This window comes from Ovis aries, chromosome 22 (genome assembly GCF_016772045.2).
Source record: "Ovis aries strain OAR_USU_Benz2616 breed Rambouillet chromosome 22, ARS-UI_Ramb_v3.0, whole genome shotgun sequence".
Taxonomy (NCBI): Eukaryota; Metazoa; Chordata; class Mammalia; order Artiodactyla; family Bovidae; genus Ovis; species Ovis aries.
The window spans coordinates 12319484-12341941 of NC_056075.1; the positions used below are offsets into that span (position 1 = coordinate 12319484).

The 22458-nt window shown below is 40.8% G+C and overlaps 1 protein-coding gene across 2 annotated transcripts in view; it reads left to right on the forward strand.

Moving 5' to 3' along the window:
* The first annotated feature begins 533 nt into the window (after positions 1 to 533).
* The window catches only part of RPP30 (ribonuclease P/MRP subunit p30), a 30774-nt gene continuing 8849 nt past the window's right edge, over positions 534 to 22458 (forward strand). For both annotated transcript variants that reach the window (XR_003586560.3, XM_027960219.3), the window contains exons 1-8: positions 534 to 628; positions 2122 to 2177; positions 2696 to 2752; positions 4017 to 4091; positions 6899 to 6970; positions 12904 to 12993; positions 21730 to 21846; positions 22398 to 22427. Coding sequence is in view for 1 of the 2 variants with exons in the window: in XM_027960219.3 (XP_027816020.1) it covers positions 547 to 628; positions 2122 to 2177; positions 2696 to 2752; positions 4017 to 4091; positions 6899 to 6970; positions 12904 to 12993; positions 21730 to 21846; positions 22398 to 22427 (579 nt within the window). In the remaining variant the exon portion in view is untranslated. The remainder of the gene's footprint in view (positions 629 to 2121; positions 2178 to 2695; positions 2753 to 4016; positions 4092 to 6898; positions 6971 to 12903; positions 12994 to 21729; positions 21847 to 22397; positions 22428 to 22458) is intronic.

A 22458-nucleotide genomic window follows, 5' to 3' on the forward strand; every position in this document is an offset into this window, starting at 1 on the left:
CTGACGATATTGAGTGTAAGGAAGTAGCGCGCTGTGAACTCCCAGTTCAGACAGAGGAAAAAGACCTTTCCCCCTGGCAATCCGCTTTTAGGTCAGTTTCCCCATTTTCCGTTAAGTCCATTTTAAACAACGGAATGGCCTTTAACGGGGGAAAAAAGAACAAGTTCCCTACTACTTTTAAAGCATTTCCAGCCCTTAGCAAAAGGATTTGGTTCAAGTAGGCGCTCAATTAATGGTGTATATGTCCATTTTAAAAGAATCATTTTCTACATTATTTCCAAGGATGAAGGGTGGGAGGTGTGAACCCCCACGGCCCAACCCCAGGAGAAACCAGACATTCTCATTTGGAAGAAGACGAAGGGCTGAAGCGAGGCTGCTAATCTCCACGTGCTAACTTCTGCTGGTACTTGAAGGCAAGAAAGGAGGCGGAGACCCGCAGACTGCGGGAGGGCGGGGCTGGCCGAGCCGCTGAACTGCAGTTCCCGGCATGCCCGGGGAGGCGGGGCCCAGAGGCCGCGCCGGCGCCGGGGCTCACGTGGCTTCAGCATGGCGGCGTTTGCCGACTTGGACCTGCGGGCGGGTTCCGACCTGAAGGCGCTGCGCGGGCTCGTGGAGAACGCTGCTCACCGTGAGTCTCCCGGGCTGCGCGGGCCGCCGTGCCTGCGCTGTCTCGCTGTCCCTAGGCTGTCGAGCCATGCTCTGGAGGGACCCGGCGGGCCTAGTTCTGGTGTCCTGGGGCCTCCGGCGTGTCCTTAGAAACTGATGCCCCTGCGGTGTTACTCTGACCCGAGGCGCGGGAAACTCGAAAGCCCTGGGGAGATGTTACCCAGTCCAGCTCCTTCTGTCTTGCGAATTGAGGAAACTGAGGCCCTGACATGGCGGGGGATCTGCATGGGCCCCACAGCTGATGGATGGAAGAAGACGGGGCTCCCAAGTATACGCCTACACCAGTGCCTTTCATATCGCCCCTTCCTAAGTCTCTTGACATTGTCCTGATGCTGTCAAATGCGGGAAACTGATGCAGAGAGGGGGAGTCCTGTGGGGGCCCTGAGAATGGGGACATGTGGTTCCGAGTGTCGGAATGTTATTTACACGGAGAGTAAGTGGGGGCGGAGGACTTACTAGGAGGGTGGGAGGAGAGCAGAATGGCTAAAATGTAACTCCTGTTTGAATCCAGGGGAAACAAAAGCCGAGAGAGGTTAAGACCTTACCTTAATTATTGAAGTGAATCACAACTGCTGTCTAAGTGGGCGTAGAAGGGTTTCAAAATAGAAGAGGTTTCTTCAGGGTCTGTTAAGTAATGGACGCTCAGTAAATATTTGAGAGAGGAAGAAAAGGACCTTGGACAAACTCATGAGGGGGGAGACCACTATTTTGACCGTAATATGCGTTATCTTTTAATATTAATATCCTGTCGTCACCGTTGCTGTTTAAATAGCTTAAAGATTGGAGTCATGATTTAAACATATTTTTGAAGTCCACATGTCCAGAGCAGTGCTGTGTTGAGGCTGATAAAGCCAGGCCTTGGCTTCAGAGAGTTCTCAGTCTCTTGGTGGGTAGCTCAAAGGAGAACGTGGACATTGGTGTGAATTAGTGGTCATCCTGTTTCACCTTAGCAAAAGGGTCTCTGAAGAAGTAGAAAGGGTAAAAAGCAAAAGAAAAAACGGAAAAGTAAGAATGAAGTTGATAGTGAAAAAAGTATAAATTTGATGAGATGAAAATGAACATAGGGACACGAAAAAGAATAATGGTTGAAAGAAGATAGGCAAAGATAAAGGTCTTTGTTATCATGCTGATAATACATCACCAAAGTCAAACAAAGCCCTGTGTCTATGCTAGGCACTGTTCTAAAACATCCAGCATGTGTTATCTCATTTAATTCCCATGACAGTTGTATGAGATGAATCCTGATATCATCACCATTTGGCAGATGAACAACCTGAAACTTAAGGTTAAGTAACTTTTAAGTAGTAATGTTTAGGTTTGAGAACAGGCAAATCTGACTCCAGAATCCATACTCATAACCATTCTTCTGCCTTGTAGTCTTGACATGAATTGGTATGAGCTTATGTGTAAAAGAGGTTGTTGTATTTGACAAGAATGTTCAATTTTTCTTTTCAGTGGGCTATTCAGTTGTTGCCATCAATCATGTTGTTGAATTTAAGGAAAAGAAACAGGTAAAATAGGATTTCTGACAATAATAACCAGCATTTATAATTATTTTGTGTGTATCGGTAATGTGGAAGCTACAGATGAGCACTCTGTGCATTGTTTTATGTGTTAATAGTTGAGCTGATACATATCTGTACAAATGATAACTTTTTTGTGAAGTGCTGGGGTATGGTGTAAAGATTCTTAAAGTCGATCTGATGTTAAGTAACTTTTTAAAAAGTGCATTGTTGTTGTTTAAACTTTAATCACAATAGTTCATCTTTTTTATTTTACCGTCATGGACTCATTACTGATTGATTTCCCTTCCGAACATACTAGTAAATATGTGTATCTCTCCTTAGGCCAACAATTGTTCCTTACAGATTGTTTCATTCTAAAAAATTGTTGTTCATCCTTCCTTTCCATTGATGTTCTCAGCTCCTACTTGGCTTCAACTGTCTTTACATGGACATACACACAGCTTATCTAGTGTTTCTGCATGCTAGAAATAAGCTTTCTAAAAATTATTCTTTATTTGTTGTAGGAAATTGACAAACCAGTAGCTGTTTCTGAACTCTTTACAACTTTGCCAATTGTACAGGTAAGTGCTTTGTTTAAGAAACATAATACGTACTCAGACAGTTCAGGCGTTCCCAGTCATATGTATGGTTCTCTAACCTGCACTGCCCGTTCCTTTGTCTACCAGTCCTACCTTTCCATGAAGACTTAGTTTTTCCATGAAACATTATGTACGTCTCTTTTTCTCTAGCTATTCAGGTATACCTCAGAGATACTGTGGGTCTGGTTCCAAACTACCATGTTAAAGCAAGTCACGAATGTTTTGGTTTCCTGATTCATGTTAAGTTTATGCTTACCTTGTCGATTAAGTGTGCAGCAACCTGGAGAATCCCAGGGATGGGGGAGCCTGGTGGGCTGCCGTCTGTGGGATCGCACAGAGTCAGACACGACTGAAGCGACTTAGTAGCAGCAGCAGCAGCATTGTATCTAAAAAAACACAATGTTTATCTGAATTTTTAAATATTTTACTGCTTAAAAATGCTCACCATTATCTAAGTCTTCAGTAAGTTATGATCTTTTTGCCAGTGGAGGGTCTTACATTGATGCTGAAGGCTGGTGACTGATCAGGGTGGTGGTTGCTAAAGGCTGGGGTGGCTGTGGCAATTTCTTGAAATAAGACGATGAATTTGCTGCATGAACTTGCTTACTTTCAGTACAATTTCTCTGTAGCATGCAATGCTGTTTGATAGTATTTTACCCACAGTAAATCTTCTTTCAAAATTGGAGTGAGTCCTCTCATACCCTGCAACTGCTTTATTAACTAAAAGTTTGTGTAATATTCTCAATCCGTTGTTGTTATTTCAAGAGCTGATCAAGTTCAATGTCTTACATGTGTGTGATTTTTTACTCTAAATTACAATAGTATCATCAGAGATCAGGGAATTCCCTGGCAGGCTAGTGATTAGGACTTAGGCAAAATCAGTAATCACAGATCCCCATAACAAATATGATAGTAATGAAAAAATGTGAAATGTTGGGAGAATAACGAAAATGTGACACAGAGATGTGAGTGAGCAAATGCTGTTGGAAAATGACGCATTATAATAGACTCGCTCAATACAAGGTTGCCACCAATCTTTAGTTTGTAAAAAAAAAAAAAAAGGCAATATCAGTGAAGCACAACAAAGCAAAACAATAAAGTATGCCTCTATTATAAATTCCTTGAGAGTTAAGGCTAGGGCTTTACTGATCTTCACTATCCCTTATTGTTAGTACTTTTTAATGAGTACTTTCCACTGCTAAGGAGGAAAATCAGTCATCTGTATTTTGTGCTTTTTTCATTACAGGGAAAATCAAAACCAATTAAAATTTTAACTAGACTAACAATTATCGTTTCGGATCCGTCTCACTGTAATGTTTTGGTAAGTTACTTTTCTTCTCTCTTGGTCTTGTAAGTTGTATTGATTAATGTTGAACTCTTGCTTTTCAACTCACCTCATTCTTAGATCTTCCCCAACCCCCAGTGTATGACACTTGACTGCTCTCCTTAGCTCAGAATTCACATGGTATAATAGTCTCTTCTATTCATGACACATGTATAAGGATTAAAGATTTAAAGAGTCTTCCAGCAACTGGTATTCATTGAACTTACATGACCCAGACATAGAGTACTGGTGATGTTGCTATGAATAATACAGATATAGTCCTTTGGAAAATGAGAAGAACATTTAAAAAGTGGGAGATAGTAAATAAGGAATGTTCTAGGAGTGTGTAACAGGAGGCCAAGCTGAGGAAGCTGATGTTCAAACTGTGGCCATATGAATCAGTGAATGTTGTTGGTGCCAGATAGGGAGAGGATAGTCCCACAGACAGGATAAATTATGCAAGGTCCTGAATCCCAAAAAAACATGGTGCATGGTGGGAAATGAAATGCCAGTTGAGTTGAGCCTGATGACCTGTCTAACCTAGGATGATGTTAGAAAGGTAGGTCTGGGTGAGCAATTAGAAGAAGCCTATGAAGGTTTTAACTAAGGGAGTACAGTTTTGAGATTTGCATTATAGAGAATGGATCAAAGGGGATAAAGGCAGGGGAGGGGAGGATTGACAGGATTTGATGTTGATTGGATCGAAGGTGGTAACTCCCTGCTTTGGCCTGAGCAGCCAGATAGGTAGATGGTCCCATTTCCTGGGATGAAACATACAAAGAGAAATAGGTGTCAGATCATCATGTGTGAGACACAGTAGGTTATTGTAAGAGTTCCAGTGAGAAGACAGCCACAATCGTGTCCAGCTCTTTGTGACCCCATGGACTGTAGCCCACCAGGCTCCTCTGTCCATGGAATTCTCCACGCAAGAATACTGAAGTGGGTTGCTATTTCCTTCTCCAGGGGATCTTTCCAACCCAGGGATCAAACCCAGGTCTCCTGCACTGCAGGCAGACTGTTTACCAACTGAGCCACCAGGGAAGCCGCAGGAGTTCAAGTGGAGCTTGTCAGATGAGTAGTTGGGAAAAAGGACATGGCCCTCGGAAGAGGGACCCCAGTTCAAGATACTCATTTGGAAGTGGTCGCCTTGTAGAGAGTATTGTACTCATGAGAATGGATGAGACTCCCCGGTCAAAGTATAATGTGGGAGGAGAAGGTCTGGGACAGCATCCTAAGGAATAGCTGTATTCGGTGGTGGAGGAGAGGGTGAGCCAGGATGGGAGACTGAGACGGGCCGTCTGAGGAGTAGGTGGACAATGAGGAGCATGAGAAGGGTGAGCAGCATCAGTGTGCCTGAGTACTCAGCCAAGCAGGAGAAGGGCTAAAACATGTCTTGGCCAGGCAGGTTCCCTAATGACATGGTGGTCATTGGTTGCCTTACAAAAAGCCATTTCCATGGAAGTGATTGGGCTATGAGAAAATATAGCCAGTGTCTGCTGCTAACTTTGCTTAAGAAACTTCACTCCATGGAGGAATAGAAGGCTTGGGAGGCTGGTGAGAACCTGCTGTCTAGATTCTGTTTCTTAAGTGGAGACTTGCAAGTAGCCGGTACTGATGTGAAGAGTCAGTGAGGGAGAAAGTGAGATCTCTGAGAACCTGAGCTGTTTCATCATTAGCTGGGATGGCCTCCTCTCTCACAGAAAAGGAGTGATCAAGGAAGGGCTGGCCTCCTTTCTAACAATTAGCATTGCTAAAGAAATTATGAAAAACCAAATTTGGGAGTTTTTTATACCTGCAGGCTGCATTCTGGTTCTCTAAGCCTGGGGAGACATAGAGTTGACTTTTTATGGCCACAGACTTTGATTTTTCTCTTATTACCATGGACATCCTGGTGGCCCCTTTCAGTCCCTGTCCCAAGTGGGAGTGTCAGACAGAGGAAGAGAGTACTGGATCCTGACTTTTTCTGAGACCTGGAACCTGCCCTGTCTTGGCATGCATCTGCCCAGTGGGTTCACTTAGCTGCTCAAGCACAGTACCTGCTGCATCTCTTCAACCGTTCTGTTTCCTCCTTTAATGTTTATCATGCTTTTTCTTTTTACAGAATAAGAGGTAAAAAATTTTAAAGGTGCCAAAGGGAAAGAAAAAACAGCACATATTATCTCATCATTCAGTGACTGTATACTTGAACATGTATTTTTTCAGCCTTTTCACATGCATACGCATACAGTATCAGTTTGAGACTTTCTTTTATAAACTTTAACTGATAAATCTCTCTCCTTCTGTCAGAGGACTCTTGGTTATTTTCTTACACATCTAGCAGTTTAATTTGTATTTAACCGTATTCTCATTGTGAACCTAATCACATCATAGTCAGTCATGTGTGTTTCTCATCTCACCAAAAAATGATAAGCTCCACTGAAAGCAGATATATGCCTTAAATGATTTTGTATCCCTCGTGCCCTACACATAGCAGGTGCTCAGTAAGTTTCTGGCAAGCTCCTCCGCTAGCTTATAAGAGCAGGAGCTGTCTAATTTGATTTTTGTGTCTCAAACAAAATGTTTGATATACAGGTAAAGCATGACAATGTGGGAAGGAAGGAGAGATGATTGGGGAGATGGATGTTGATAACTAGAGTCTTACATGCTGAGAAGGTCTTTTCTGTCAACATACAAAGCAAAACAAAAATGTCAGTGGCATAAGTATTACAAGTTGAAATAGAAGTGCAGCCAGGACGCTAGTCAGAATCCCATATGCATTGTTGTTGTGTTGTTACTGTACGGTAACATTCTTTTCATCTTACTAGAGAGCAACTTCTTCAAGAGTCCGGCTATATGACATTGTTGCAGTTTTTCCAAAGACAGAAAAACTTTTTCATGTAAGTAACAGTAAAAGAAAATAGTACTCATTATTTTACGTAAGAAGTCTGATGTTGTACCTTTGTAGATGACCTGTTTCATCTCATCTGGAAACACTGAGGATTTTTCATTTATACGTGGAGTCCTGGAACTGCCCAAGAGTGTATCTGGGTGGCATATTTTGTTTTGTTCATTCTGCTAGATATTTGATGGGCTGATATTAAGAGAATCCATCGTTTTCCTCTTTTTGTTCGTTTTTATACTTAGAGCTGTGCTGGGTCTTCTCTGCTGTGCAGACTTTTCTCTAATTGTGGGCGGGGGGCTGCTTTTCATTGTATTGCATGGGCTGCTCTTTCAGGTGGCCTCTCTTGTTGTGGAGCTCTAGGGCAAGAAAGCTTCAGTAGTTGTGGCTCTCAGGTGTCGTTGCCCCGTGGCATGTGGGATCTTCCCATGTCAGGGATCAAACCTGTGTCTCCTGCATTAGCAAGTGGATTCCTTACCACTTCAGTGTCTGTTCTTGCTAATTGCTGCTGCCTGTTACAGAAGAAAGGCACAAGATTCTGCTGTGGCATACAAGATCTTTCTCCTTTGTGTGCTCTGAGGTGTGGTCCATATGCTAGCATGATCATGGCCTTCTAGATATCCTTCAGAATCAACTATCTGCTGGTACTATTCCTTTTTGTTTAAGAGAACCTTTATGAATTTCTTTTGTCCTTTTCAAATGGCCATTTCTGTGACTTTTTAGGAGGCAAAGTTGTTTAATGTATATGCTTATTTTGTCAGCTTGAGATGGAACACACTGGGAGTTGTTAGTGATCACAGGAAAAAAGACATCAACTGTAATAATAGTTTTTCAGGAATATGTTTTACTGTGTAAAGTGAGATATAGCCGCTTTTAGAAATTTCGGAATGTTGACTTTGTCTCGGTTCAAGAAAATAGCCATCTACCAAAAGTGTATCCACCAAGGGGATATTATGGAGCTGGTCTTTGATGTTTTAATTTTACAGTATAATCGATTTTTAAGTAGTCTGTTCTAAAATTATAAGATTTCCCCTAAGTTTATTCCAGTAGATGGAGCTGTTGACTAAGGGGACTCGTGTGTGATAAATTTAGTTTTTGAGGTACACTCACAATTTTCATTGTTTATATTAATGCAGGGAAACAGCACAAGTTAGCAATGAATTCCCCTTTTTTGGCGACTCCCTTCCTAAAATGCTCAGTTATAGTAATTCTCTAGAATTTCATTTCAGAAAAAAAGGAAGTAGGATCGAATGGATCTTAGATATCAGAGACCCCTGTGAAAGCTTTTAAAATCAGGCAGGCTCAGATCTCCACCATGGGAGATTCTGATGAGGTAGGTTTGGGGTTGAGCGTGGTATCTGTTTTTTTTAAGTTCCACGTGGGATTCTGATTCAGTGTGGAAACCTTTAAGAGAAACATGAATATGTCCAGATTTGTTAAACAGCAACCCAATTTTTTATTAAATATTAACAATTTGGTTAAAATGTAGACTGAAAGTTGGTAGTATACCTAATTTTTTATTGTACTCTTGTGTTTTGAATTGATTTTGAAAAGCATACATTTCCATAGCCATTTACGTGATTAGAGAAAACAAGAGCCCAGGGGGTAATTGGGATGGATGCTTTTTATTATCCCCATTTTGTAGAAGAGAAAATTGAAATTCAGGCTAAATGATTTGTTAACTAGGACTGTGGTGTTAGAATGCATTATAATTTGATACAGTGAATTTATCTTACTGTTTTCCTCAGATTATTCTCAAATTTTAGGTCAGAAGTACGAACACATGATAGTGGGTGGAAGAGTCAGAAATATTCTGGAAGATGGATAAAAGCTATAAATAATTGGCAGAGTATTTGTTTGGAATTGACTGTAGAAAAAAGTTTTTAAAATCAGAACATTTTTCCATATCTTACCCATTCTTTAAGATTCAGTTGAAGTTGGCACTCCTTGTTTTCTATAAAAAATCTATTTGAAAAGAGATTTTTCTTTTAGTAATAAAGCTTGAAATTGGGTCAAATGCAAGCAATTTGTTGCTTAACAGGTTATGTTTTATTAAGTGATTTTGTTTACTAAGTTGATTATTTAAAATGTAGGCAAGTATCTCTGTAGATAGGATATTCTAAAACTAAGGTCTCAGAAATGAATCATAAAAGTATTCCTAAACACATGTTAACAATTAGTAGTATGAAATCTAACCACCTTAAATAGCATTGTTTCCATGGGAATTAACGTACTAGTTCCACTCAAGAGTATCTGAAACATATCTCATCGATAAACCCTTTTTCTCCATAGTTACCCCAGGGGATAAGGCAAAGATGAAAGGTTGTAAGCTGAGTCCATTGGCCAGGGCTTCTTGGGATGGGGGTGGCTATGGAATATGGCAGAGAGAGTTACATAGAAGTTTCAGGAGCTTCTGAGTTAGTTATTCCCATTTAGGATTTTTAAAAAAATTTTTATTGAAGTATAGTTGATTGTTGTGTTATGCTGTGAAGCATAATGATTCAGTTACACATATTTATTTTTCTTCATATTCTTTCCCATTGTTATTCCCATTTAGGACTGGACAGAATGAGGAGAATTCAGCCTGTTTAGTCAGGGGCCTCCAATCTACTTTGAGTGTATACTATATCAATTTGAAAAAATACTGGTCCTACATCCCCAATATGTATGTGTTTATTTTCTTTTAAATTATTTGCATGCTCCATTATATCAGTGTGCTTTATGAAATAATATACAAACACTGAACAAAATATTTTAAGAGAAGGATTTAAAAATAAGTGAAAATTGAAGTTCTCTTTTCTTCCTGCTTCCAAAGTCCATCCCTTACCCTTTGCAGAGCGTTATTGTACTAACACCTGAGGCTGCTGAAAGGGCAGATCTTTGCAGGCTCCTCTGAAGGTGTGTCTGGCTGCACTGGTGTCAGATTTGCCATGAAAATTTGTTAAAATGCAGGTGATTAGACCCTGCTTACTGAATTGATTGCTGGGTGTAGGGCCTGGTAATCTCCATTTTAAGCAAATTCTTCAGGGGAGGGTTGTTTTTTTTAAACATGGGTTAGGTTGGGAGGATCCATTTATGGGCATCTCTTTTCACTGGCAAGCCTGGCTCTTCCTTGCATAAAACACCAGTCTGACATCCATGAAGGATTTGGGGGAGACTGGACCGTCTCCCTCTTATTCTCCTTGTTCCATAAAATCTAAGATAAGTGTATGTGTGTATGTACCATTTGGGGAATACCTTCCTTAAATCCTCATAGGAGTCTTTGGCCAGAGGAAGGTTAAGAACAGTTGATATGAATTCATATACAACCTGCCAAAACCACTATAATCAAATTCTTAATCACAAGTATTTGGACATAATGTAATCATTTTTAATGATTTAGAAAGTATTTCATTATACTGTGAACATTAGCTCTTAGTTTATAGTTACCTAAGTGTATCAGTTGAACATTTGGATTAATAGCTAAATAACAAAAGAATTTGGTTTGAGACATTTTAAGTCTAAGGTGCCAAGTAGAGCTGTCCTTTGTAACTGAAAATTTATTATAATGCATGTATTTAAACCAACACAAGGGTTTTTTCTTTAATTGACCCTGGGGAAAAAAGAGCAATACATAATCAAGTAACCTAATTTAGCTTTACGCTGGGGAAGATTGTTTTACAGGCTTTTAAGAAATGAATCAGCTTTTTTGAAAAGAAAAATAATTTGTGCTTGTAATAATAAATTCAAAGAGTGCAAAGAGGTATACACGGAAAAGTACACCATCCTCCTACTTAAAACGCCTTGTCCCTTTTCTTTAGAGGCAACCACAGCCAGAAGTTCTTGGGTTTCTTTTCAGAAGTATTTTTACCCAGTCCTTCATTCGCCTCTCCCTCTTTCCTGCCTTCCTTCCTGACACCTTGCTTTGTTCACCAGACAGTGTGTCTTGGCAGTGGTTCCATAATATCCATTTGAGCGGCACCTCACTGCATAGAAGGAGTCAGCGTGTTCTGTTGTGTAAAGCGACCCTGTTTGTTTAAGTAAAATTGAGGAACGTTTACTTGTGTCTAATCTTTTGTGACTGGCACTGCAGCAGATGTTCTTTCACTAATAATCCTGAAGCATTTGTAGGGTATAAAGCTATAGAACACACTTCCGGTCTCTATGGGATACCTTCCTATAGGTGAAATGTGCTGACGTGTGTGTGTAAAATCTTGATACCTATTGCTGAAACACTTTTCAAGACTGGTTTTGAAAACCCTGTGAGTCCCTGTTTGTTTGTTCTTGAGTCACCTGTATATTACAAAACTTTACGATCTTTGCCAATCTGATAGTGTAAAAATGGCAAGCTGAATTTGTTTTCGTTTTACCTGCTATTCAGAGCTTTTCTCATCCATTCTTAGCAAATTTTCAATGACTTTTATGAGTTAGACATCTGTAGCAGTTGAGATGGGACAGGTCCTTTATGAGCTGAGTGTCTGCCAGAGCAGTGTTACTTCCCAGGCTTACGAAGTTACTGTGACTATCTTAAAGCCAGGCAGCCTCCGATCACTCCCTGCTTCCTGGAACCCTGAAGTGGGGGTAGCAATGAGTGGAGCAGGGACTCTGAAGAAAAAGTATAAGATGTGACAGGCCTGTGATTGCTGAAGGTCGGGCCTACCCTGCAGGGCGTTGTCACCCCCTCTCGACCTGTTTCTCTTGGTCGTTGCCACTGATGTTAGATTGCCAGCACAGCCACCCTGGCAGCTTGAATTTGTTCATCAAGCCTGACTATACCGGCATTGATAGTGAGGCTTATTTTTTGTCATAGTAGGGAAGAGCCAATTCTTTTTGTCTCTGTAAATCAAATAATGGCAAAATGAGAGCCGAATGTGCAGCTTCTGGCCTGCACTTTTACTCCTCAGCTTTATTTTCCTTCCCTGTTCTTCCTTTTATCCTCATTTCCTTATCCATTTATTTTGTCTTGCATGTATTTTTTTTATAAGCAGTTTCAGATTTCTTTTGGAAGTAAATGCAGTGTGTCAACAGTAATAGCAAGAATGAGAAGAAAGGAAAGAGAAATTAACAGTTGAAAAAAAATGCATTCAGAATCATTTGATTTACAACAGATCTCCTTTGAGCATTTGTGGAGATGCTTTGTTTCTATTAGCATTTGAACAAAATGCTGTTGGTAGTGCCATGTAAGTGTTTCTTTGACCACTCAGTAGATTGATTGGACCTAAAGAGGTGGGACAATTGCTGGCACAAAAATAAATAATTTCTGGAGAAAGTGGACCATGTATACATTCCTTTTAGCTTTTTTTTTTTTTGATATCAGAACAGTTTCCTTTTTCTGGAACAGTCTGAAGTAACCTTCCAGAAACTGAGCCTCTCTTAGCAACCTCTCCTTGTGTAGCTGACCACGGATTAGAGGGTCTCTGGACCATGTCTGTTGAGATGTTCTGTAGACATACCACCCTGCTTCAGCTGGATTACCGCTAAACCATTCAAACCAAATGTGAATGGCTAACCATTGGTTTTGCAAAAAAATGGATGCATTTGAACACAGAACCCTACAGTGTCTTTTGAGTGAGCCGTATCTATTTACATTTCTTTATATCATGTTTGACCCTGCTGCTGCTAAGTCGCTTCAGTTGTGTCCAACTCTGTGTGACCCCATAGACGGCAGCCCACTAGGCTCCTCCATTCCTGGGATTCTCCAGGCAAGAACACTGGAGTGGGTTGCCATTTCCTTCTCCAATGCATGAAAGTGAAAAGTGAAAGTGAAGTCGCTCAGTCGTGTCGGACTCTTAGCAACCCCATGGACTGCAGCCCACCAGGCTCCTCCATCCATGGGATTTTCCAGGCAAGAGTACTGGAGTGGGATGCCATTGCCCTCTCCAGTGTTTGACCCTGCCACATTCTTAACGTGCCAGTTTGCTTTTGGTTTTACGTGTGTTTTCTTCTTGACAGGTCGCTTGTACACATTTAGATGTGGATTTAGTCTGCATAACTGTAACAGAGAAGCTGCCATTTTACTTCAAAAGACCCCCTATTAATGTGGTAAGTGTCACACCTTGTTCTGTGAATCTCTAGATGTGCGTTAACATGCTGGGAAAGGGGCAGAGGAAACTGCTATTTTTAGAGGGGGGAAATCAAAGGCTAGTAATAAATAGACAACTTAAAGGATTTTATTGTGCAAGCTGACTAAAGGCTGAAAGAAAGCTTAATATAAAAAATAACTAGTAAATTACCAAGGTGTGTTTGAAAGGCCTTAGAAACTCAACTGTGTGAAGGAAATTTCCTAAGCAGATAGCTAATAATAATGGACACTTAACAGTCTTCATGTTGCATATTAAGGAGACAGAGAAGCCAAGAAAGGAGGAGGGAAAAAATAGGGTTCTCATGGCAGCAGCAAACTGGAGAGGGGAGTGGGAGTGGCGGGGACAGGAGAGGGCAGGGAGTGGAAGGCACAGCAGGCACGGTCTGTGCCCAGTTAAAATCTGCACTGAGCTGCGCTGGCTCACACAAGAACCCAGCGTTACTTTTGTAGTAACCAAAGAAGGTGACCCCGAGTTGTCCTCCTTCCTCTGCTGTAGAATCCTTCTTGTTACCTTTCTACATAATTTCTCATTTTCTTCCACTCGGTATCTTCCATCTGTCACACCTTTTTATAAGTCTTATTCTGTCATGACAGTGAGATTGCTCTAAGGTTGACACAGCTGTCGACTATTTGCATTGGCAACCGGATCCTGGGAGGAGTCAGGATGCTATTTTAGAACAGAGTCTTCTGAAGCTGTTTCCCATTCTCAAAAAGTGCTGTTGAAGGAGAAAAAAAGGTTTAACAGTCTAGATTACATACCCAACCCTGTCAGAATTGGGAAATTAAAAATTTATGGATTTTTTTTCAAGATAGGTAACTCCCCTATTCATTTGTCTCTGGAGAATCTTTTGTTTCCCTCTCTGCTGCTAAGGAGTTGGCTTGATGCTGAGAATAGGCAGAGACAGTAAGGAGGAGAAAATTGATCTGTATGGTATGGAAAAATTGAATCCGGTGTAGAAAAAGTTTAAGATGGCTTATGTTCTACCCCTGAATGTATGCTACTATAAAGCATTCAGGAGTAATATTTTGAAAAGTATTCAAAATTTTAAAGTTATATATTTAAAGGGAAAACTATTAAACAGCTCTTTGCTGATTAATAATGAGAATACTACTGAACATATATATAACAACACGCTCAAATCATTGTTTCCCCACGCTCTTGGCAGTACTTATAAATAAATGAGTAAACACTTTTAAAAACAAGGCCCTAAATCCTCACATTTTAGAATTGGAGATCTATGTTGTTTTAACAGCTCACTTGTCAAACATGGTCAAATGAAGGCAAGAAGAAGCTGTACAGCTCTTCAGACCCAGGGTTGGGACAGACCAGATTGATTTCCATTAGATGAGACCTCCGATGTGCCCCAGCTACCATGTTGAAAGCTCAAACTAACAGAGTACCGGAGGTGAGGACAGTCTTACTGGCCTCACATGTTGTTGCTCCCCTGCGGGAGCAGGCTTTGCCTCCAGAAGTTTGCCAGGGCTTTTTACCAGCTTCAGTTTGCCCTTCCAGTTTACATGTAAATGGCACCCCCCATAAGTTGCTCTTAAACTTTCAACTTCTTTACTTTTCTCTTCCCCCTGATGAACAAGGAAGACCATTTTTTAGATGACTTTGCCTGAGTAAACCCACATACAATACTGTGTTCTTGGTTGGGAGGACACAGTGACATGTGATGCTAAGGCCGAGTCCATGGAATGGACAGCAGTTCACGGCACTTAATTCTTCTCCTCCCGCAACAATGCTAAGCTACCCAGTGGCAGTTTTGGGGATGTCTTTCTGTTGGTTTTTTATGAACGTGCCCTACTGTGCAACCCAACTTATAAGCTTCTAGGAAGCACCAACCGTGTCATGGTCTTTTCTTAATTACCCTAATACCTTCTCTTTAATGGGTCCTCCCTAAAATTTTCAGCTGAACGAGTATACGTCTAATTTCATATTGTCAGGGTGCAACTTGGGGAACACAAGCAAATCCCGCAAGCCATTAACCCTTAGCTGGTTGTCAGGGCTCGGCAGGCAGCCTCCACAGTGAGAGGAGTGGGGCACTGGGGCATGAGGAGACGCACCAGGACAGCCCACCTTCCAGTTCCATCTGTGAGTTCGGGAAGGTACTATTTTTTGACGGATATTTTTGGCCACATTCCCACATTTTTTAATGTAAGAATTCTGAAAAGTAAAAATTTGACAAGTGAGAGGGATATGCAGTATTTAACACAGTGTCTGCTTTTTTTAAAATCTGGTGTGAACATTTTACATATGTTGTTTAATAAAAACTAGATGATGGAGTGGAGGGAAGGCTGTGCAGCCTTATTTTTAGTCTTTGTCTAGTGTATAAGTAGGCTGCGGTGTGAACTGGTCAGGAAGCAGAAGAGTCCCTGTTAATTTCATTCACCTCTTTCATTTAAGAGAAACTGGAATTAAAAGTTAAATTAACTAAAATTAAAAGCTGGAAGCATAGTGATACAATAAAAGTTAGTGAGTTTGCTGTACAGGGTAAATAAAGAGCAGTTGTATAGATGTGTGTATATTATTTATACCTGATAGTTATACCTGTTATGGATTTGGAACTGTATCCTTAAAGTATGGAAATATATTCCCCATGAAAATACAGAAGATGTAGTGAACGTGGGGAACAGTTTAATCTTAAGTCCTGGTCCTTGCATGCTCTTTTGGCCCTTAGAATGAATTTGTCTTTGACCATGATTAGTGGTTGGCTTGGTTTATAAGGATCACAGTATTGGATACAGATCTTAGTTTGAATGGAGTGGTGAGGAAAAAAAAAAGGAGCAGTAAGATACTTAATTTATTAGTCTTGACCTCTTGGCCATAAGGCATGTGAGAATTATCAGCTCAGAAAGTGTGGATTTTAGGTCAAAGGGTACAGACTTTCACTTAGAAAAAGAACTCATTCCGAGGCTCTAATAACACAGAATGGCCGACCGGAGGTAATGGTCCAGTATTGTAACTTAAAAGTAGTCGAGAGGAGATCCTAAGCAGTCTCACCACAGGGAAAAAAAAAAAAAAGTTGACTTCATCAGGTGATGGTTGTGTTAATTATCCTGATCTTGGTAATCATTCTACACTGTAGAGCAATGGTCCCCAGCCTTTTTGGCACCAAGAACTGTTTTCTTGGAAGACAGTTTTTCTACGGACTCGGGGCTTGGGGGAAGGGATAGATGGTTTTCACTTTCGCCCGCCGCTCATCTCCTGCTGTGTGACCGGGTTCCTAACAGGCCATGTACTGCTTGCTGCTGGTCCATGGCCTGGGGACGCCTGATGTAGAGTATATGTATATCAAAGGATCACATTCTATACTTTAAATATATACATTATATTTTTCAATCATTCCTCAATACAGCTTTAAAAAAAGAAGTAAAAGAAGGTTGCAATTATGAAGCAGGGCCCAGGAGCTAAGACATACCAAAGCATTCCTTATATGTAATTTTTAGCAGCTTTCATCCCTCTTGGTATCTTCACCACATGCTTAGGGCACCATAATTTCAGTTATGTTAATTCCCTCTAGAATCTCCTACAAACCTCCTCTGAAGTCTAAGTAACTTTTAATAGAATCATTTTACCTTGTTATAGTTGGGTTTCGAGAAAGTTGAATTCAGCTCCTTTTCTTGGATAACCAAATGACCTCTAATAGCATTTTAAGGTTTAAACTCTCTCACACTTGCTCTCAGCCCACAGCTTTAAGGTGGGGTAGATGTGAATTCTCTCCATTATGCAGGTGATGTAATTGAGACTCAGGTAGCTTGCATCTCACAACAGGTACATATCTCTCTCAAAGGTTAACTTGGGATTTGTACTCAAGCTTTGATTCTAAATCTGCTGTCCTTTTCCTCTTGGGAAATGTGATTTAAAATTACAGCAGAGCTCTTTGTTAAGCACAGAGTAATTTCATATTTTAAAACATCTTTATGAATTCAGGTTTTGAGAAGAATTTTCTTTAAGCAAAACACCTATCTTCACCTTCATTTTGATTTTTTTTTTTTAAACAGTGTTTTGCCATTCAACAACAACCAAAAGTTTTTTGAGCTGTTTTCAATGATTGTATGTTTTATGCTCTCTTTGTGAAGTTTTCCCTTCAGCATTTTCTCTAGCCCTAATCCATTTGTCTTCTTGGTCCAATTAGTCCCCACTGAAAGAAATCCAGTAAGTAGTACCGGAAGCAATGAGGTTGTTCCAGGAATCTTTCCATATATCCTTGAGTTGGGTGTGACTGCTCTATAAACTTTATTTTTCATCACACATACTGTGAACCTAAATGTGTTAAGTACTTTATGGATCCAGTGCTTGGAGCAATGCCAGCAAACTTGGCAGTAATGTGTGGCAAAAAGCAACACCACCCATCAGAGACAGAGTGGGAAGACTAATGACAGACTGTGGAGATGGTTTCACTTACGTCATAGACAAATGCTAGTCTCTTTAATATATAAAGAGCTCCCAGAAGTTGATAGGGCTTCCCCAGTGGCTCAGATGGTAAAGAATCCACCTGCAATGCAGGAGACCTGGGTTCGATCCCTGGGTTGGAAAGATCCCCTGGAGAAGGGCATGGCAACCCACTCTAGTATTCTTGCCTGGAAAATCCCCATGAACAGAGGAGCCTGGCGGGCAACAGTCCATGGGGTTGCAAAGAGTCAGACATGACTGAGCAACTAAGCATGCACGCAGAAGTTGATAAGCTTAAAAAAGAGAGATGCTCAATCCAAAAAAATGGATTAAGAACATGAAAAGGATATTTCACAGGAAAGGAAACACAAATAGGCTGTTAACATATGAAAAGATGTTTAAATCCATCATGCTAAGAGAAATTCACATCAAAAATCACCTATCTGTTTGGCACAAACCCAGAAGTTTGACGATACATGGTTGTGAGGCTGTGGGAAAGCAAGGGTTCTCATCCTTTGATTTTAACTGTGTAAGTGGAGCAATCCATATGAGGGAGGGGATAATTTGGCAACAGCTATCAAAATTATACATGCTTTACCCTCTGACCTAGTGTATTAGTTGCTTGGGGTTACCATAACAAAGTACCACAAATGGGTTGGCTTAAACTAACAGAAATGCATCAACTCACAGTTCTGGAGACTGGAAGTCTGAAATCAAGACATGATGGGGTTATGCTCCCTCTGAGACCAGTAGGGGGATCCTGCTTTGTCTCTTCTAGCTTTTTGTGATTTGCTGGCAGTCTTCGGTGGTTGCTGACCTGCAGCTGCATGCTCTGATTTCTGCCTCTGTCTTTACAGCATGTCTCTATGTCTTCACGTGGTCATCATCTTGAAGGACACCAGTCGTACTGGCCTAGGCGTCTGCCCTAGTCCAGTAAGACTGCATTTTAATTTACATCTGTAGTGACCCTGTTTCCAAATAAGGTTGCGTCCTAAATACTGAGTATTAGGACCCCAACATAACCTTCATAAGAGACACAATTCAACCTGTAATACCCAGCAATCCTACCTTAGCATTTATTCTACAGATACATTGGAACAACGCCAAACTATCAGAGGCTTGGTTAAGCATGCCATACCTCTGCAGTGAAGTACTGCAGCTCTAAAGCAGCGCTGAAGTTAGGAACTGACATGGAAAACCCTTCAAGTCAGAACCACAGTGTAGTAGGCTATCTTTGGGGTAAAAAAGAGAAAACAGATGTTGTTCATATTTGCTTATATTTGTATGAAGAAACTCTGGGAAAAGACATAAGAAATTAATAAGTGTGATTATGGGAGATGGGGGTGGGGCAAACAGGAGCAGAGATACAATTAAGACTTTTTGGTGCTTTCTTGTGTTACTTGATATGTGAATCATCTGAACAAGTTACCTATTTCAAAGAATGATATACCAAGAGTGTCCTCCTTTGCAATTCAGTAAAGAACTAATTTTTACGAAATAAACAGGGAATCTATATATTGTCCCAGTAATCAACCCCCTATTTTCTTTCTCTCTTCTTTCTCTTAAGCTTTGCTTTAGTTCTTGAATTTTACCACCACTATCTCTTTTCACACGTCACACACCTGCTCTTGGTTTGTAGCATCGTTATGACTTATTTCTCATTAGTAAAGAAATATCTGCTTATTCCAGAACCTTTGGTCAGAGATGCAAACAAAAGCTAATCAAGCAGGCACTGGCATTCTTTATGAAAAGGCTGTTATGAACAATCAGTTGATGAGCTTAAGGCAATTTACATTAAAATGGTCTTGGAAGCGAACACAGGTAATGAGTCTATTTCGTCTATCTAAAATTTTTAAGTACAGTGTTATGAAAGAAGTGTTCACAGCCTTCAGTAGCACATTATCTTCAGTTTCTGAGTTTTCTTTCCATTTTAAAAGTGAATTTGATTAATGTACTAAGATCAGAATCAGAACTTTTTTCTTAAAAAAATAATTAAGTGGATAATTGTGTCCATTTACCCTCTCCACGCCCAAAAAAGTTTTTATTTTGCTCTGGTCCCAAGGGGGTGGGAGGCAGGGGAAGTAGCAAAAATTCTCTGGGGCCTGGTCACCTAGTTCTGTGTCACCTGCATCTTTTATTTCTCCCCTTTTGCATCTTCCTGACTTGTGTTTTAGTTCAGCAGCTAGAGGGATGAGGAAAAGAAGTACATGTAAGTAAGCCTCTTTGGCTAATTAGTAGTTTTGGTTAGAGAAATAGCCAGGAGGATAGTTGAGAATATGGTTGAAAGACATGATTTGGTTTGTCTGTGAATTTCAGTTTGCCAAGTTAACCCTGGTTTCTTTTTTGATGGATAATCCATAGTGAACAGCATTATCATATGACCTTTTTTCCATAAGCTACTATTTATTCCCTCAGAATATTAATATATTAAATGCTTTTTATATAAAAGAACAGCTCTGTGTTACTGAGAAGTATCATGATACCAGCTTCCAAATGTCCAAGCTAGATAGGGTGAATAGGGTATATCTTTGTGCCACAAAGAATAGCATAACAGACACCATTCCCAGATATAATCAACACAAGACAAAGAATTGGGGGCAGGAAGAAGCTGTCTGAAAAAGAGGGGGAGGTTGCAGTGTGGAAAACAGTGTGTAAATGTAATTAAACTAGGATCAGATATATAGGGAAGCTAAAATAAAATCTGGGCACCTCAAGGCAGCAAGAAAAGGAAAGGGAAGATTAGGGGATGGAAGAAAAGAAGTCTGTGTTCAGAAGACAGATTTTTTGCATTACTTTTTGCACTCAGGAGTAGACCTCCAGCTGTCGTCACTGGACAGGTCCCAACCCATCTGCCTCCTGGTCTTTGCCTGCTTTACTTACTTCGTTCCTTCAAAAGCCCACTGCGGCCACTGCGGCTCCAATCATCACCTCCATGAGAAAGTCCTTAGACGTTCTATCTGGCTACTAAGATTAATTCTGTCTCTGTTCTAAAGACCTGCATTGCTGGCCCTTCCCATCCTCTTCTAGCCTCCACTTCCACCACAGGGCTCCCCATTCTCTCCTCCCCAGCCTTTGACCTCCACACGCCCGCCACTCCCTCCCACCCTAGAGCCTCCTCATATACCCCGCCCGCCTCCACCCTGCCTTGTGCAAGGCTTCACTCTTCTGCTGTTCAACTGATTAAGTCCTTCCTCACCTACACCTAGACTTCTCCTTGACATTACTTAGCACAGTGGAAGTTTTTAACTTTTGTGTAATTATTTGATGGTCTCCCCCATTAAACTGGAAGTTTCTAGAAGAGAAGAACCGTGTAAGCTTTTGCTCACCATTCCCTTGCACAGCTGGCTTGAAACCCCTCTTGTAAATGGATGAAGGTGCAAATCACCCTTCAGGGAAGCAGAACAGTGTAGTAGTGGATTTAGTTGCCACCTCTTCCAGGCTGAACTCTCAGTTGATGAGCTTAAGGCAGTTGGCATTAAAATCGGCTTGGAAGCAGGAGCTCAGATAATGAGTCTGTATTTCATCTATCTAAAATTTTAAATAAGGTATTACCTGTGGATTCCACCCTATTAAGAACACCTTAAACAAGGAAGTTTCTTTTTCTCATGTAGAAGGCCAAGCTTCCAAGCTGGGCAGTATTGTCAGGGATGCAGGCTGCTTTCATTGTTTTTGCTGGGCATTCATGAGCCAGTAGCTATCTCTGCCATAGTGCTTTCTAGGCATTGGGGGTGCTGAATAAATGCATACGACTCTCTCTGTACGGTGCCTGGCACATAGCACTTCGTGGGTGTCTGTGTCTCTTCCTTCAGCATATGCGTACTGAATCGCTTCCCCTAGATGTCTTCTACTCCTGCTCTTAGGATGTTTTTGAGTTCTTCATTTTTTGTTTCTTCATTCTTGGATCAAATTAGGTGGTTTACTACATTTGCAAACAGTCTGCCCTTCATGTAGGGAACACGTCTCCGATTTCCTTTTGATAGTTCATGGAGTAGTAGCCCTTCTGCCCCACCACTGGGACACTGCTCTCCTCGGCCTCTTGATGGCTCCTGTTTATAGAAAGTCAGCTTCCCCACAGCTCACATAAACTCTGTTGATCAAGTAGAGCCAAAGATCTTTTTTTCTCCCTTGGATGTTGCCATCCGGGCACAAATATGCCTTTTTTCAAAGCTGTACCTGGACATGCAGGAGTTAGGCAAGGAGGGACGGGGTGAGGAAGGAGGTGAGAGGGAAGTTCAGTGAAAATAAAGTAAGGCAGTGTATGTTAGCCTTGACAGTTTCCTTTTCTGTGTTTCCTATGAAGGCAATTGACCGAGGAGTGGGCTTTGAACTTCTCTATAGCCCTGCTATCAAAGACTCCACGATGAGAAGGTACACGATTTCCAACGCCCTCAATTTGATGCAGGTCTGCAAAGGAAAGGTATGGTTCCATAATTTTAGGATGTTTTTCAAATCTGATTGTTTATTATTAATATACTGGGATTATCCAGCTGATCCTTAGAGCAAAAAGTTCTCAAGGCCCAAGAACAAATTCTCCCATTTCAACAGGCTCTGCAGGTTTTAAGAGAAAGAAAAATACCCTAGGGAAAAATAACACGAAGTGGGGAAGATGTGTTGAAAGCCTTTATCTTTCAGTAAAGAATTGGCCATTTACCTGCTGTGAAAGAATAGTCTGGAGAGCAATTATTTGTCATTATTGAGTTGAATTAAGGTTACATGCCCTTTTCAACTAGTTTTTTAAACTGATTCATCTTTCCTAAGATCTGTTGGGAAGGCCTGTTCTGTTTCTTATTTTAGGCTGCTTTTAGTTTGACATGAGGTCTTTCATCCATCACCTTAATTATGTACCTTATCTTAAGAAGAAGTTGGTGTTTATGTTAAAATTTGATTGCTGGTTATTTGTATTGTAAGACTCTTCAGTTTTTTCCCACATTTATCTAAGATTAATGTTGATTACTTTCTGTTTTGTAGAATGTAATTATATCTAGTGCTGCAGAAAGGGTAAGTCTGGCATTAAGTACTTTGTTTTCAC